This window comes from Micrasema longulum, unplaced genomic scaffold (assembly GCF_059751315.1).
Source record: "Micrasema longulum isolate JH-2025_06_02 unplaced genomic scaffold, ASM5975131v1 h1tg000097l, whole genome shotgun sequence".
In the NCBI taxonomy this organism is placed as follows: domain Eukaryota; kingdom Metazoa; phylum Arthropoda; class Insecta; order Trichoptera; family Brachycentridae; genus Micrasema; species Micrasema longulum.
This window is the reverse complement of record NW_028277303.1, coordinates 3,320,097-3,338,602: the sequence shown is the minus strand read 5'-3', so window position 1 is coordinate 3,338,602 and position 18,506 is coordinate 3,320,097. Positions and strand designations below refer to the sequence as shown.

Genomic DNA, 18,506 nt, shown 5'->3' with positions numbered 1-18,506 from the left:
TCTACTAATTTGAGCGTCAAGAGAAAGGTCAGAATTGAGTAAAACTCCCAGTAGTTTAACGGTGAGTAAAGCGGTACTCCCTACATTGGGTAGGGCCGTATCCTGGATCAAATTCTGTCGTCTGGCTGAAGCGACCCATAGTTGTTCAGTTTTTGATGGGTTTAATGTTAGTCTGTTTTCAGCCATCCAGTTTCCTATTTTCTCGATGCATCCATAAATTAAATTGACAAGCACACTTCTCTCGCCTGGTTTATTATTATATATAAGAAAATTTGTATTATAAAAGCCCGATGGGGGTTGAATGTATAGAAAAAAAAATGCAGTTTTTTTACCTGCGTCGACTGATCCTACTGTAGTTTGTACTGCTAGAGGTGTCGAGTAATTATTGTTATTAACAAATCCACTGCTCACTGCATTAAACATGTTTTGTGGAAAAGAAATAGCTAAAAGAAAACAAATACATATTATTATATTATGAACTCAAATTCTATACAGGCAGACTAGGTATAAAATACACCGTAATGTTTTTATTGAAATGGTCGATAATTTGTAGAAACTCTTTTTTATTACCTAACAAATAAAAATACACCAGACGGCTTCACACCGTTTCAAAATAACACAATGTAATATTACTACTCGAGCATTAATTTCATGTGCAACAGTAATACTTAAAAAGAAAAATAGATATAAAGGAATAACCCGCTAAGCCTCTATTTCAAAGGCTTGTCAGCAGGTAGGAAAGAGAGGATATGGAAGAAAGCAATGAAAAATACACAACACCCAGACCAATTGAGAAAAAAATCTTTCTTGGATTTCTTTCTTGCAACTGGTGGGAATTCAACCCGCCATGCCAGTCTCACAGTTAGCTGTCTAACCAACTGGTTTTAGGACTGCCTACAATTTTAGGATTTTCGAATTGAAATTAAAAGTATACAAATTGATATATCATGTTTGAATCACTAACTTTGCGGGAAAAATCAATAGATTAAAAAAAAAAAACACTATCTTCTATGCACCAAATTTTTTTTTCATTTTTAACCAACAAGTGTTTTAGCAATTACACCACGGGTGCTGCATTTGACCAAGTAAATGCCTGAACTTATATATTTCCCTCTCAAAAATGTTCTCCATCCCTGTTAAAATATATGTAGATTTCAATAACTCCCAAGGGGTGCTATCCAATTGTTATCTACGAACATTTAGACGCAGTCAAAATATTATTTGTAAATCTACCTGGCCTTGCTTGTGTAAGTTGACGAGATTGATGAGAGGCCATTTCTGGTTGTGGAGATAACTTCATAATTTTATGGTTATCACCATCTATGTTCCATGAAATTGACCCGGATCTTTTCATTCCAGTTTCAATCTTATTTCCCTGTAAATGAATAAATAAATCATAAATGCATAATTTCATTAAAATATTATGTTTTATTGAGGAAGGCCAACAGACATAAGTTATTTATAAATCAAATGTAATATAAAAGTCAAATTACTGACTTTCTCATAATTACCATACACCGTCGTTGCGCCTGCAAAATCCATTCAGCATTTATTTTTTCTAGTATTTTTAATTTCTCATTAAGATTACACTTTGTTTCAAGAAAATAAACTTTAATATTTGTTTACAGTAAAATAACGCATTATTTCTTTTGTAATCAATGTAAAAATATTTTTAAAAATCCATCATCAAAAAGTGCATTGTTTAAATTATCTCCTTATTTTTTTTTAAATGCCACTGAACGGATATTGCAGGCGCAATGACGATATATAGAATCGGGTTGTAGTCCCGTGGCTAGTGTCCGAGGTTCGAACCCCACTCTACCCCACCCTGATTTCCAATTTCAAATAGCTTACAACTCGTTGAAAATGTCTACAAAAATTGAAATATTTGGGAAAATTACAAGAATGCTAATATTTATTTTTATTGAAATAAATCAAATAATGTCAAACACAAACATGTCTAATAGGTGCGAACGTTTTCATGGTCACTTTTATCAAAATGTTTCTTTTTTGGGTGATACTGTGTGTGTTGGATTTGTTCCGATGTTTTGACTACCATTGCGGGAGCCATCTTCAGGGTAAACTGAGTGAAATTCAAAAAGAAAAAAAAGAAACATATTGACAAACATGTCTACTCACTAACTTTCAACAAACTGAATCATAAACCATTAAAGGAAGATTCCCGGAAAATTATTGATGTGTCATGGGTACATTTCAAGCCATGATCGCCAAATACCGTAACCGACAAAAATGGTATTTAATGGGAAAATATTTAGTCTTCTTAATTATTAAGGAATTACTCAGAGAGTAAAATTTGATTTTGAATATTTATTTTATTGATATCAAAAAAATAAATATTCTAAACAAAATTTTACTCTAAGTAATTCCTTAATAGTTAAGAAGAAGAAAATTTGCCTCGATATGTTTGATTACATACTTATGTTTTTTTAATTTTATTAGTACCTGTATTTATTATAAGATATTGTATTTACCATCGTTAGAATGGACTGCATAAGTCCGTCAAATAAATAAATATTTTAAATCTTAATTGAATGACTTTTTAACTTATAAGGTACTAAATGTTGCAATCCTGCATTTATTTTCTACACATAAAATAGAAAAATGTTTAAATCTTGTTGCATTTATAAAATAATATGTTTTGGGATGTTAATATAAAACTACTTCTAAAATTGTGGACTCATACTGAATAAATAAATAAAATAAAAGAAGCAAAGAAAGAGATATGTTTTTTAACCTCAAAAATATATTTCATACAGTTATTTTTAAATAAAAACATACCTGTGTGTCAATTTGAGCAATATTAGCAGAATTCATCAACAGCTTGTTATTGTGCTCATTTTTCTTATCTCTCTTATCTCCTTTATCCCTCTCTTCAGCCTTAGAGACGGATCTAGCCTCTTTGTGTTTTTTTACCATAAGCTTTTCCATTACAGAGTTGTGCCTAAAAATCAAAAACAGAATAATGAATACATAAAACTATAATAATTTGATATATTTTATCCTACGAAATCCACAAATCATAGACAGCAGTGATGCTTTGTGTTTCTAATATTCAAAAACAAAGATGAAAGTAGGCTGAATGCTGTCAAAATGCAATCTTTTAGGCGAATGTGTGGTAAAACTATGTACGACGGGTGCACAAATGTCGAGATCCGTGCATTACGTTAGGTTGAGACAAGCATTATTGGTTTGGACGTGTAGAACGAATGGACAGTGAAAGAACGGCTAAAAGAATTTATGATGCAAATATTGATGGATACAGAAAATGAGGAAAACCGAGAAAGACATGGCATGACCAAATCCAACAAACGCTTGGAGATGGAAAAGTCAAAAGTATGAATAATCATCATGCGAGCATGAGAAAGTGCATGTAGGGGAAGTGAAGTCTGTATGGAAAGATAGGTTAAAGTGGCATCCTGTCCTCTCTGCTTACCTCTACGGAGAAATGACGTGATGGTTTGTAAGTTTTGTTTAAAATGTCCAGAGTTAAGCCGTTACGTCGAGTATTTTTTTTTCAATAGTCAGTTTAGATCACATGCCTAAATATATTCATTAAGAAAAGGGACTTGACGCACCATCATTGACAATGTGTTTTAAACTATTTAATTTTATTAAATTTTACACAAATAAATTCAACTACATCATAGGTAAAATAAAATAAAAGTTAGTATTAAATTTCATTGTTCCTCTCCAAAGAAGGACTTAACCATAAGCTAGACTCGCATAGTGAAACAAATGTTTGAGTCATACTTATTGAGTAATTCTTCTGTTAGATGAGTTGATTTATAATGAATGCACAGGGAAAGTTTTGGTCCCTCGTTTTCAGCATCATACATCCCCGTGCGTTGATAGAGTTGATCTTTTGATACACTAGAACCGTCACTCGCTCCTGACTTGGCACAGTCTGGGATAACCGGTGATTTCCTGGAATAAACACCACATGAAATATTTAGTATTTTAAGTATGCCAATTTTAGTGTTTACTGAATTGAACTGTGGAGGGATTATTAAAATCCATTTCACTTTCCTTCACTTTATTTCCTTCAACCTTCTTGAAATGCTCTTTTTTCTCCTTAGTGTGTAATACTCTCCTATTTATATTTGTGAAAAACTTTGGCCGGATGTATGTACTATTTTTATTTATTTATTTATATATATATTGCCACTTTGAAGTTGATGTATACTTCATTAGTGAGAAGCCAGTTAGAGTATAACTCTACAATATGGACTCCTTACTACAACTGTCACCAAAATTCTCTTGAAAGAGTCAAAAAAAAAATCTTACGGTATATAAATTTTAAACTTAGAATCAGTCATGAATTTTTAAATTACGATTTTTTACTAAAAACATTAAATTTGTTAAAACTTAACGATAGAAGAAAAATTATAGACTATTTAAATTTATTCAAAATTGTAAATTCAATATGGGATTGCCGTGAACTATTATCTCTCATCAACTTCAGGGTGCCTGGAATGACTAGACAGGTGCCACCGTTTTGTAGCAACAATTCACGGACAGTGTATACTTGTAATGCCGTATTAAATAGACTTCATGAACTCGGCAATAGTTATTCCCACATATCTGATTTTTTATATATTTAGTGTAGGGTATTGTTCCTATAGAACAAACCTTTTGAACTTTTTCAAAGATGGTGAATGGTAATTATATTTATTTATTCATGCATTTCATAATATATATGTATACAGTTTTTTGTTCATTTTGCCTAGCTGTGTGAAACAGTACTTATGATTTTCTTGTTGTTTTACTGTAGAATGTTTTATTATTTCAACTTTCTACTGAATATGCTGTATAATTTTTAGGTTAATTTTTTTTTTTTATAAATCTTTTAAAAAAAAAAAATATTAAGCCAAATATGTTAATATTATTAATGTTTGTAAAAGGCAGATTTGCCGTTTATGTTTATTAAATAAATAAATAAATAATTTCAGTTCTTTTCTTCCATATGAAATATTTTTACAATAGAATAAGAACATACCCCCCAAATCATTGCAACTCAACAAAAACTTGTTTGAATACTCTTTGAAACTTCTAATATAAGACACCTACACAATTATATAGTGAGTGCGTTGAGATTAGTCTTAACTATTTGACAGTTTTGCCCAAACGTTACTCGGGCACAAAGTTTTTCCTATTTTGACGAGCCCATGTCTTGTTCGGCAAATTTTATTTTAAGCATTTGTTGGGAGTCCGAGCGTTGTTTGGTTACTTCTTGTTTTTGTTTTTCATGGAAAATACTCGTGTATTCTGTTTGGAGAACATAAGAAAATATTTTGATAAAATCTGATTAGTTAATTACGAGCGAATGTTCAATGAAGTTAGACTAGCTACGAACTAATTTACATAGGATGTTTAAATACTAAAAAGAAGTATTTTATATTATTATCCAAAGCAAACCCATACATATTATTTCAATCCCATGTGGCATACAGCTTTCATTGTACATATTGGCATGTTTTTACTGTCTTAATTTGCCAAGAGGTCCAATTATTACAGCACAAAATATCCAAACATAAGAAATATCACATTTAACTATTGGGATATTATCAGAAATCATACCCAGAAACCCAGTGTAGGGAATTATGTTATGTAGTCATTACATGATGGGGGCCACCTCCAGGATAGAATATCACTCACGTGGATAGAAATAGTATATATAATACTTTTATAAACAAAGTTATGGTATATTTTACCTGAAATCCTCTTCTAGAACACGATCGAAATAATCATTTGTGTAACTATTATTGACTTTCTCAACTAGGCCACATTCTACAGTGTGAGGTCTACTTTCAAAAAATCTGAAATAAAAATTTGAATCAATGGTCACTCTAATTTTGAACACCATTGCACCTTGCAGAAATGTAATATTTATTATGTACAGGTGCCGCAAAATTACATTTATGGTTTAATTTTGTTGTAACTTTTTATTTAATTTATTTTCTTTTAGAATTTTGCAAACAAGACCCGGGGAATTAGATACAGAGCATTATACAACTGAACAAAAAATTAAAGTGATTAAATTTATTTTCAAAACTAACAGTTGATTATTTTGGCACAGCGTCTACATTGTCAATATTTGAATGTGCGAATCACACTCGTTGACGGGTCCCCTTGAATAATTCTCCCCCTCCAAGCCCAGATCTGCAAAGTATCGGTCTATTAGTCAGGGAGCGAGCTCTTTAACATCCTCAGGTTTAGCCAGTGGTCCCCCGAGGATGAGGCTCCTTTTATATTGCAAAGCATTTACACTCACATAGAATGTGTATATGTGTTTCCTCATCTGCGCTGCAGAACCTACATCTAGAAGTTTTGGAAAGGTTCATTCTAGCAAGGTGTTTGTTCAATCTGCAGTGCCCTGGGCGGGCTCTAGTGATAACCCACACTTGATTTCGGCTGAACTTTATTAGGTCAAAGGCAAACATTTGCGAGTATCCTTTTATCAGTTCCTTTGCAAGTATGATATACAGATAATTCAAGAGCAGTTCATCAACAACAATTACGCACACTTAAGTGTACTGTTTGGTGTGGTGTATTGTCCAAAAATATCATTGGTCCCTTCTCCTTTGAAAATAAAGCCAGTGCCACAGTTATTATCAATACTGCTCTATATTAGATGACATTGGAAACAATATTGACACCATCTGTACAAAACCACCCACAATTGGGTTTTAACAGGGTGGAGCATATTGTCAGATACAATGACTGTTACCAGTTTTCTTTAAGCATATTTTTTATGCAGAAGTTGTTTCAATTGGCCACCATAATCACTGGATTTAACCACTACGTAAATTGGGCTTATCTAAAAGAATGAGTGTACGTCAATAAGACAGCAACCATCCACTGAAATTCGTGCCATAATTTGAAATTTGTAGAAGGTGATGAAATAAGGTTGAATAGAGTAATTATGCAATGCAGAAAATGGCCAACATTTGCTGAAAATGATATTTTTTAGTTTATGTTTAGGTCAATAAAATTCCTCATTTGTACGCAGAACTAAGTTAAACTAAGTAAAAGTTACACAAATTTAAACCATAAAGATTATTTAGCATAATCCTGTATATGTACGCATCAAACTAAAGCATTTAACAGCACAATATTGTTTACTGCAATTTTATAAAATTACACTTGCGAAATACACAGTATTACGAATGTACATATTTTTTTTAATAAAGGGGCTAACATCACTGTTGGAGGATATTACTTGGCAATAAGGCTGGTATTGTAACAGGTGTTAACTTCCATCAATAGATGTTACAAAACTAATTAAAATTAAATAAAAGTTAGTAACTCAAATAACAAAATTTTTCATTTCAAGTTACAGAGTTAATCAATTTGACCAATGAAATTATTGTTTAATTTTGGTCTATTATCAATATTTTAATTTGAAAAAGGCCTGCCAACAATACGAATATCTTTTTGTTTCAAATTTCATAGAATGCTCTAGTTTTATATCATTACAAAAACATATATTTTTATACCTTTGTAAGTTTTCATTGTAGTTCATTTGGTTGTAGCTTGGTGGTGTTTCTGTACTTGACTTACTATCACAGTAATCATGGTGAGGTGATATTTCCCCTAGCATAACAGAATCTCGCTCCTGCAAGGTAAAACATAATAAGCACATCATTTCAAAGGTTCAAAGTTGTCAGTTAAAGACAAATAATAGAAAGCATGAAATATTTTGAGATCCCTGTTCTATATTTGAAAATAATTTATCATCACACATTTCACACTCGACAATATAAGCACGGTAATTAGTACAAGCAAAGCATTGCCAGGTTCAGCTCATAATCTAATAAAATACAGCAAAAGTGGATTCTCATTTTATTTATGCAAAGATCTTTAAAAGTTTTGACTTAATCATCCTCTTCATAGAATCTACAACAATAGGTATTATGATAAAATACTATATGATTACCGAAATGCTGATTTTATCAGGAACATCCAATCTCAACTCTTCTTCAGATCGAGCACACTCTTCAACAAGGTTCTCCATAAAGCTTGCTAAGGCTTTGCATCTTTTACGAACAATATTTTTATTTGCCTCACTTCTCTTTCCATGAGGCTGAAACAAAGTACATTTATTTAAACAGTCTATTATTTTTTTTGCAAACCTAAACCATATCCTAACACACATTCCTTTGTCATTAATAGAGTGTGTGATGTGAGGGTTGGCATGGGTTAGCTCGAGGATTTATATGTAGATCATGTTTCTGAACAGTTTCGGGAAAGGGTGTGCGCCTGTATAAAAATAGTTGCAACTTGTCGATTTATTTCTTAATGTCTTCCGCATACAATTTAGATGATATCGCTCTTCACCTGTCATTGAAATGAAATAAGTTTGAGAAATTGCTAGCCTATGTAAATACTTAAATTTCATGTTAATTAATATGTCACCAGTATATAAATGGTACAACTTATGGTATAATTGTTTGCATCATGTAATACAAGCTTTAGTATGGGTATATTTGCACTATTATTGACCTTGCTTATAATGTACAAGGTAACAAGTACGAGTATACACATCTAACCTTTCTGAATAGTTTGAACAAGATTGTGGCCCCGTGGTAGCGTCGCAGACTCACGGATCAGAGACCCGAGGTTGAAACCGCGCTCTACCGCAACTTGATTCTCATTCTCTAATAGTGAGTTATTTACAACTTGTTAAAATGATCCCAAAATTGAAAAATTTAGATAAATCATAAGAATAAAAAAAATATTTCAGAAAAAAAATAGATATATAGGTATGTATATATTATGTAGTAGGAAAGATTGAAATCAATTTTCTCACAGAGAAATAATCTAAGTATTATTACCTCAATAAGGTTATTTAATATATCCTCTTTAATTGATTTACTTTTCTTAACAGCTTCTTCCGATAAACCTTTATTCACTTTGAGTTTGGTGGAATCAGAAACATCTAGTTCAGTTGGACTCTGAAATAAAACACAATTACCGAATCAATAAAATATCACCGCAATGTGTATAATTTAATTTGAATATTAAAAATGACACATTGTTAATACCTCTAAAACCTCATTGTTACATATGATGAATTCTATTTTCTTGGACCAAGGATTAACAAATGTTGACCAATCACTGACTATTGTTAAGAATTCACCATTTTGTTTACAGAATCTGAAAAAAAAATGATTTAATAAAGTTATAAAGTTTTTTAATATCTATATTTACATTTTTCAATGGTGATTAAGCTGAAAAATACGCTGGAACGCATCTGTTGGTCAAATTGGATAGAATTAAAATGGAAGAAAAAAGCAGAGAATTAAATACCCCTGTTATCATGTGTATTATAGACTGTACAAAAGCTTTTGACTGCATGCGGTGGGAGTCCTTATGGGAAACCTTTAGAGATATGGGAGTTCCAACTCACTAATTATCACTTATTCCTAATCTATATGTGAAGAGCACAGCTAAAGTGAAAGTGGACAATTCCATGTCGACAAGTTTCAGCACAGAGAAAGAAGTCGGTCAGGGATGTATTCTGTCTCCATCTCTATTCAACTTGTTCAGGGAGCACATGATGAGAAGGGTACTGGAAGGCTGGGAAGGAGGATTCAAAATTGGTGGTTGCATAATCTGCAACCTAATATTTGCAGACGATACTACACTACTTGCTAAAGATGAGCTGGAAATGGCAGATATATTGACTCGGGTAGCAGATGGAAGTCGCGAATTTGGGTTGGAAATAAACAAAACCAAAACAAAGCTCATGATCGTTGACAGAGCCAATATGCTACTACCATCAAATAGACTCCAAGACCTTGCAAAAGTGCAAGATTTTGTTTATTTTGGTTCATCCGTCTCTGCGGGCAGTGCCTGCACAAAAGAAATTAAGATGCGTCTAAATTGAAGAAAAAACATGACTTGACTGAGCAAAATTTGGTAAGACCGGGGCCTCTCAAAGGAAACAAAAATGTACATAGCGCGTACGCTTGTTTTTTCAATATTCGCAGAATAGATGCCTTTAAGATGCGGTGTTGGCGTTGAAAATTGAGGATCCCATGGGCGGCTAGAAGAATGGATGTCTCCATACTGCAGGAACTTAACGTGAAAGTTCGCCTATCGGCCATATACTAACAACGTATTCCGCAGTTCTTCGGACACATAGTCAGACATGACCCAGAAAACCTGGAGAAAATAATAATCATAGGCAGTGCGCCAGGACAAAAAAGCAGAGGCAGAGGTGCAGCTCGATGGATCAACTAGGTGAAAAAAATGACACCAGAGCCATGAAGGGAAGAGACATATTGTCAGTAGAATGGCTGGGGAAAATACCAACGATCACGACCCTCAGAATCAAGGAACGACAAGAAGGAAGGAGAGAATGAAGAAACATTTCATAGGTTCTTTTAAAAATACTACTTTAGGATTCTAAATTGTTTTATGTTAAAAATTACCTATACGGTTTGCTTCGAAACGGCTTTTCGGATTTGGCCACCATTTCATATACTTCCTTTAAGTAAGGCATATCTTCTGGGTGATAAAAATCAAATATTGACCGTCCTATTATATCCTGTGGTAGATATCCTAAAGGAGTCATAGGATCAATATGGCTTACTATTCCCGAAGCTGTATGGCGACTGGCAAAATGAGTTATTTTTATTTTACCATCTGTAAAATTAAATTGAAATAAACATTTGATTACAGATTGAAACCAATTTTTAAAAAATACATAACTATTAAATATAACTGGCGGAGTGGGTGTAAGCACATCTAGTTGTTGGGATTGAAGTCTCAGGTGCGATTCTCAATAGGACTAAATAAAATATAAAATAATCCAAAAAAGCTATTATCAATTTAATCATAAACTATTTAAAAAAATATGTCTATATAAAAATATGACATGTTTGGCATTGATAGTTGTGACGTCAAGATTCGTGACGATGGTCTTTAAAAATTTTAATGGTTTGGAACAAAATGACAAATTAAAAAATATTTTTTATGCTACTAATAAGTAGCAATTTTTTTTCTTACTGGACAGTTGCACTTGACACTTCTTAGACCCTTATTACTTTAAAAATGTAAAAAACAAAACATGATATTTCCCTATTGAAATGGAAACCACAAACTAAAAACTTACATTAATAACATTCATTTAGACTCAAACAATACTACTTGAGGCGGTGTGTAGAAGGCGTTTAAACATAAGTCTTTGTTTTTCCTTTATGTTATATTTTTCTGTATGTAAAAATGTATCAATATTTTGAGTATGTCCAAATGCTTTTTATAATCAATGTATTGTAAAATCATTTTAGTGTTATGTATGATATTACTTTATCTTTATGTTACTATGTTCTGTCTAAAATAAATTTTATGTAATTAATGAATAAAACAATATATAGACCTTACAGTAATAAGTTGAAAGAGTCGCCCATACCGAGGAAAACCATTATTTGATTTTTGACCATGAACTTAGCTACAGATTACAGTAATACAAGGGGCTGTAGGTACTTGCGTTGAGAATTGCGAGCGCTAACCGAAACCGTTCATTATACGTTGGTTGTTAAACTAAAAACCAAACTAAAACCAAACCAAAAATTTGAAACGATTTTGTTCCATGCAAGAGAGCTATGGGCTTGTCAAGAGAATTATTACTCTGAGATATAGATAGATTCAATAGAAACAGATAATTAAATCATTTACAGGGGTTAGTTTTGATCTACAAATTGTCTGTTTGTTTTCATTAATATCTAACGTATTAATTTAAAGTACGAACAATGATACATCACTAACCTCCAAAAGACGAGCCAACAGGAACTGCGGAGATGACTAGATAGATCTCACTATTTTCTAGAGCATTTACATCTCTGAATGTTAGGGTCAATTGGTAAGGCACATAATTCAAATCTCTCTCCCTTACTCCAAAACTGCACCCAAGCTCATTTTTAAGTCCACGGTATCGACGAACGCGACAGAATAAAGATGTGCGAGGACCATCTAGAAAAAGACAAATAAACATGTACTTACTAAAAAAAAAAAGTAAGAAGTTTTTTTTTCTGAAACCTTTATACATTTTGAGTAAAAAGTTTAAATTAAAATTAGGTACAATCCTGTATTACTCAATACAAATTTAGCAAGTATTCCTGGTTACTAGATATCGTTCAAATCCATGATGTTTTTTAAAAATCAGCCACATTTGGCCTAAAAAATAATACAAATTGATTTTAAGTTGAATAGATAAATCAAAAGTCAGGAATAATTTTTTTTTTTTTATCATCATCACACCATTATTCCTGTCCGCACCCAACAGTGCATAAGATACCAGATTGGTATATTAACAGAGGCATATGTTGATCTTTTTGTTACATAAAGGTAAGATAATCAGTCTTACGCTTCAGGTGCCAGTCAAAAAATATTCCAGTGTAAAAACACTTATTTCAAAATCTATATCATGTCAGCCATGTCAGGAATCGAATTCGAGACCTCTTGCATGGTAAGCAAACAGGCTGACCATTAGATTACTAGGTGGATGAAAAAAATATGTTTATGTAATTTTATTTTGTTAAAAGTAATAAGTATATGGAATGGTTAGTTCTTTACTTTTGTTGTAACTCTTTACTTACGTGTTTTTAATTGAATTTTACATTTATTAATGTTAAGTGTTCTAAAACTTTACTTTTCAAGCACTTTTTTTTCTCTTCTCTTCCCTCTTTTTTAAAACTGCTATTTTCTTTAATTTACGTTTCTTTCGAAAAGGTAAATATTGATATTTGCTACAGATTAAATATATTTTTATTATTTTTATACGGAACCACTGTTTACTATTGTTTCCTTTTGGATGTTTTTGTTTTTTTTTAAAATATTATACTATTTTTTACTGTTTTTTTTGTTGCTGGTTTTATAGTAATTATGTAAAAGGTTCATGAAACCATAAATAAATGATTAACAAAAATATTTCAACTTGTCGGAGGTTTAAGAATGGAAATCAAATTGTGGAATGGTTCAAACTTCATATCTCTGGTCCGTGAGTCCACGACATTACCACAAAACCACAATTCGATTAATATATACGTGAGTTAATTTGTCTTTACTTACCCTTTTTACTCACGATTGGAGAATCCCCAAAAGTTTGCGCCACTCCAGATGTTGTATGAGACGTAAAAGTGGATCGGTCCTAGAAATTTGATCATTTAATTTCATATAATATTAAAAAAAGAACAGTCTTTTATAAATTATAAGTTAGTTTTATTTGATGGAATAAAACTAACTAAAGAATTCTGACTATTAATTAGCGTCGCTTATATTGTAATAAATTATGTTTATTTATTCATATTTTTTCCATTATAGATTATATTTAATAATAAAAATGATGTGACCTCATTGGGGTTACCCTTGCCAAGGACACTTAACAATATACTTCTTTTTAAAAATATTTTTACATTTGAGAATAAACGAAGAAGACTAACTTAATGAACTACCAAGTACCAAGACAGAACGAGCACTTATAAAGAAGGCACACATTATTAAGGCTTTTAGGGGGCATATGCAGTATATGGACTGTATCACCAATGCTTAGTGACAATTATTGTTATCAAAAATTGCTAAGTCTGTTCTCTTTTTTTTCGCTCCTTTTTAATTCTTCTGAGAAACCAATTCTCCAAGTCTCGGTATTTGTAGTTTTAGGTCTTAAAATTAATTATAGAAATAAGCTTATTTTTCATAATACTTCCTAATCAGAAGTTACCCATTAGAGGGCAAAAAAGTGAATTAGACAAATCTTAATGAAATATCACTAAGACGTGTGAACACATCAGTAAAGAATTGTGAAAATATCAGACAGAAATGTGAACATATAATATACCTTTGGATGAATAAAGTCCATAAAAGACCGGCCGATCCACATATCTTTTGGGTAACCCAAGGCATCAGTAAGATAAGAATTTGTATACAGTACCACCCCGTCACACATAGACACCACACACGAGAATCCATCCTGAAAATCAACACAAAACATTGAAATAAAATTTGAAATTTGGCAACAACAATCATTTTCAGTCATAAAGGCGTCCGTAAATAACAGAATATACTGTCTAACTGGAAACTATTTCAATTCTAATGTGTACAGCAAAATATGCCACAGATACATATTGTGACAAAATAATTTCAACGGACATAATCAAGTTACAACACCTTCTAATACGTTTATATTCTTGTTTTTTATTATCTCTCGAGTCTCGAGACGATATTTTCATTTCAAACGCAGCGGTAAATGAAGACTGACGACAATCAAAATTGAAATCCATGACTTACGTTAAAAGTTATTATTAGTAGTAAAACGCGAGCAGAAACGATATTAATGGAAAAACAAGTCAAACAAGGAAATGAGCATTTCTAAATGTCAGATTGTACCAAAGATTGATATTTGACCATTGATTTATTAAGTAGTGTATTAATAAATCAATGTATTTGACACATAAAGTGACAGCCACATCGAATTCAGGTCGTAAATTACCAGCTGTCAAATACTGTAAATAAACGACAGAGCTGCCAACCTCGATCAAGCGAAATTCGGTAATCGGGACGAAAATTTTTGTTGATTTGTTGAAAAATCGGCTGGCTGTTAAGGGGAGTGGAAAGGAATATGTTAGCACTGAGGTATAATATTGTTGTCGTAGGTTGTAATTGTGTGCGAGGCATAAATATGTCGGCCTCGTGGTGTAGAGGTTAACGCGTTCGATTCCCGACATGGTGGACATGAAATATTTATTTAAAAAGGTGATTTTACACTTGTATATTTGAACTTAGTTATGCAGAAAGCATCCAGGCCACAATTTTGAAAAAAAATATATTAGTGTTATCGGATGCCGTAAGGTCAATTCTACGTTCTGCTAAAAACAGCCATGCCGCTTTTCTTTTGAAAATACTGTTGATCACAAAAACGGCATTTCTCAATTTGCAGACAACACCCACAGCACTAAAGAAACCTTACGGTATAGATACTGATGAGAAAATTAATGCCCTCAGAAATCTAGTTCTCTTAAATAAATTAAAGTGGATAAATACATTAGTATTTTTATTTAATTTAATAAAATAATAAGTTCAATACATAATGACACGACATACATTAGAGTTTCACCAGGGCTGGTTGTTTTCTATAAAATGCACATCTGAGGTTGTGTGGTCTACGAGACTTTAAAAATCATTTGAAACTGGTCAAATACATGATAAATATATTTTTTTTCTGTTGTAAAGAAAACTAATGCATGCATTATTTATCATTTGTAACAGTAAAAAACATTGCAACTCTTGTGAAGAATTGATTATTCACCCCTTTCACAAAAGTGCTATTATCTCAGTATCATTTTTCTGTGGCTGCCAACTTTTTGCATAACTACGTTCATTTCATAGGTCCCGGACTGGCACCTGACGTATAAGATTGATTATTTAACTTTTATGTAAGGGAAATGATCAAGAAACGCCGCGATTGGTGTGCCAATGCAGTGCCCTATGCACCATTATGTGCGGAATGGATGTGATGATGAGATATAATCAAATAAAGATGATGCTTCATAGAACGAATGGCTTAAAATATGTTTTAAGAATGAGCGTTGTCATGTCACATCAACATTGCCATGCAAAACGTGTAGTAGAGTAAAAAAAACTATAAGTCTACCGTGCAAACCACGAGCCCACTGCGTGATTGGCCCATTTCACACCACGGCATGATAAAATACAGTACGGTGGATCGATATTTATTGTTTTACAATTGTTTATTTATTCAATGCCTGGCAAACGCAATAACCAGTTCACCATGAAACCGACTAATCTCCAGTCGATTTCCTTTTGCGGGATTTTTACCTGAGAGTACTCGCTAAATTGAATTAATGATTTTGATTAAATTATTATTAAAATCTCCAAGTTTAACGATATTATTTTAATCTGGTTGTAGTCCCGTGTAGTGTTGCGGACTCACGGATCAGAGGTCCGAGATTCGAACCCCACTCTACCCCAACTTGATTTTCATTTTATAAAAGTGGGAAATTTACATCTCGTTGAAAAGGGTCACCAAAATTGGAATATTTGGGTAAATTATAAGAACGCTAATATTTTTATTTTATTTTAAATCATATATTTTATTAATCGAGGCTTTTTTATTGATGTTTTTATTAGTCATTAACTATGGAGTTTTATAAAAAAATAAATATTATTAAATTCAAATGGGTAATAACGATATTTGAATTTGTTCCAACAGAGGGTAAACATTTTTGAGAAGGGAATGTGGGAGTCAAGGCATTTACAGGGCTTATGACCTGTCATTGGCTGGTTTGATTGGCCACTTTATGCACTGTGTAACATTCACATTTCCTCAACTCTTACCTGACTAGAATTACTTTTTGAAATTTATTCTTCCTGTAAAACGGTGGGGTCATACATAAGCATTTTTTGGCATATAAAACAACACTTTTTGTTCAAAATTAACATTTTTGTAACTTGAAAATGAAACTTTAAATAAATAAAGCAGTTTTTGGATTTAATCCACTAAGAAAGTTGTCATTTTATTATGATTTAAACATTTTCAAAAAGGATTTTTTTGCTAAAATTTTAAAACAAAAAAGTTAAAAAGTACCTTTACCTACCCTGCCTACTCACCACTATCATATTTATAATGTCATAATATACAATTGAACGTAGTTATGCAGAAAGCAGCCAGCCATAGAAAAACGAAACTGAGATAATAGCTCTTTTGTGAAAAAAGTGAATAATCAAATCTGCACAACAGTTGGAATATTTTTGACTTTTAAAAATGATAAACAATGAACACATTTTTTTTTTATTAACAAGAATCTAATTATGCATTTGACCGGTTTTAATGATTTTTTGAGCATCGTAAGACTTTTCTAGTCCCGTGGGTGTTTTCTGCAAATAGAGAAATGTCTTTTTTGTGATTGACACTATTTTTAGAAGGTGATTATTACAGTTTTTTTAATAAAACCACCTGGCTGTTTTTACCAGAACATATACACAATTGACCTCACTGCACCCGATAACACCAATAACTCATTTTTTCAAAGTTGTCGACTGGCGGCGTTCTGCATAACTACGTTCAATTATGGTTTTTAAAGCAAACAGAGAATAAAAAACAGCTTTGTAAAAGAATCAATGTTCATAAAGTTACAAAAAGATAAAAACATCTGAATAGATAGATTAGTAATGTTTTTTTTTACCGTCACATGGGTTATATGATTCTCTGTTGAAATATCTTGGACTGGCTTTGTTAGGGGAATCGGTTGTTCTGATGTCGTATTTTTTTGAGGACTGCGGCAATCGACACTCAATTGTTCATCTGTAGCAGCTTCAAGTTGTGAAGCAGATTTGGCATCATCTGCTAAAAACACAATATTAAAGGAGTGACAAAATTTCAAAACAGGGGAAATTATTCATTCAAACATCAAAGAAAAAAATCCATAAATAAGTTTCACTTTTACATGCAATTTACATGAAGGTAGTTATTTTAATTTGTTTGGATTGAAATTCATTTCATAACCTGCCTTTAACTGGCTGTAAGTGTTTTATCCGTTAAGTATAAGATTATAATCTGAGATTATGGAGGAAATTTTATTATTCAATCTTAAAACACAAATAAATCGTATTTTTTTTACTTTAAAAAAGGGTATTCATATAAAAAAAATTAAGATGCTGGAAATAAAAACATAAAACCAACCGAAATTATTGTAGCATTACATCAATAGATCAATAATTTTTCAACATCTCTATAATGTCTAGTTATATTATAGCTTATTATCGTTGGTTCTGCAATACATAATAATGTGTTTCAACGATATAATATAAAGAACCGGAAAAAACTATAAAGGTATAATAATATACAGCATCAAGTTATTGTTGTGCATATATTTTCTAAATTTAGAATTAAATATCAAGTTTTTTATTCCTTTGAGAATCCTAGTTTTGACTAATGAAAACATAATACTAATATGTATTTGAAACCAATACGATATGATAAACCTACATGTACGAGTATTATAGAACCAAAAACTTTTTTATATTTTTAACTAGTGTTTATAGCGATTCACATCAAGGGCACTTTAAAAAAATGCATTAACAGTTAGGTACACATAATGTTTATAAACGTTTACTCCGCCCTTCTTGTAGTAATAATATATAAGTGCGATAGTAAATAAAATAACAGGAATTAAAATTAATTAAAAAATATGATGAGTATATTATTTCGGGTGTTTTATATTTTTCGATGTTTTGAAAATACTTTAAAACTTATTAATTCACATTTTATTCACAATAATCATTTGATTATCCATTAAATGTTGAACTGATTTATAGCGCAAATGTCCTTTATTTTTATTCACATTTTATTGCAATGACAAGATAAAGTTTTATTATTTATTTTAGATGCTTAAATCTTGTATATTAAATGTTAATTGTTACGTAAATACTTGTATGTATTCTGGAAAGTGTTTATTGGTTTAATT

General features: G+C 31.7%; 1 protein-coding gene across 4 annotated transcripts in view; it reads right to left on the bottom strand.

Moving 5' to 3' along the window:
* Positions 1–17,501, bottom strand: part of per (period circadian regulator) — a 40,149-nt gene extending 22,648 nt beyond the window's left edge. For 2 of the 4 annotated variants that reach the window (XM_088236855.1, XM_088236864.1), the window contains exons 1-13: positions 13,862–14,018; positions 13,096–13,174; positions 11,794–11,997; positions 10,458–10,671; positions 9,066–9,177; positions 8,856–8,975; positions 7,958–8,104; positions 7,518–7,636; positions 5,733–5,837; positions 3,772–3,945; positions 2,800–2,962; positions 1,234–1,375; positions 333–443 (exon numbers count right to left, since the gene is read on the bottom strand). In XM_088236855.1, the coding sequence (XP_088092981.1) occupies positions 333–443; positions 1,234–1,375; positions 2,800–2,962; positions 3,772–3,945; positions 5,733–5,837; positions 7,518–7,636; positions 7,958–8,104; positions 8,856–8,975; positions 9,066–9,177; positions 10,458–10,671; positions 11,794–11,997; positions 13,096–13,174; positions 13,862–14,014 (1,843 nt within the window). In that variant the 5' untranslated portion in view covers positions 14,015–14,018. Of the gene's footprint in view, positions 1–332; positions 444–1,233; positions 1,376–2,799; positions 2,963–3,771; positions 3,946–5,732; positions 5,838–7,517; positions 7,637–7,957; positions 8,105–8,855; positions 8,976–9,065; positions 9,178–10,457; positions 10,672–11,793; positions 11,998–13,095; positions 13,175–13,861; positions 14,019–17,225 lie in introns of those variants that run through there. The other 2 variants (XM_088236871.1, XM_088236878.1) reach the window with 2 other exon arrangements.
* Between the last annotated feature and the right edge of the window lie 1,005 nt (positions 17,502–18,506).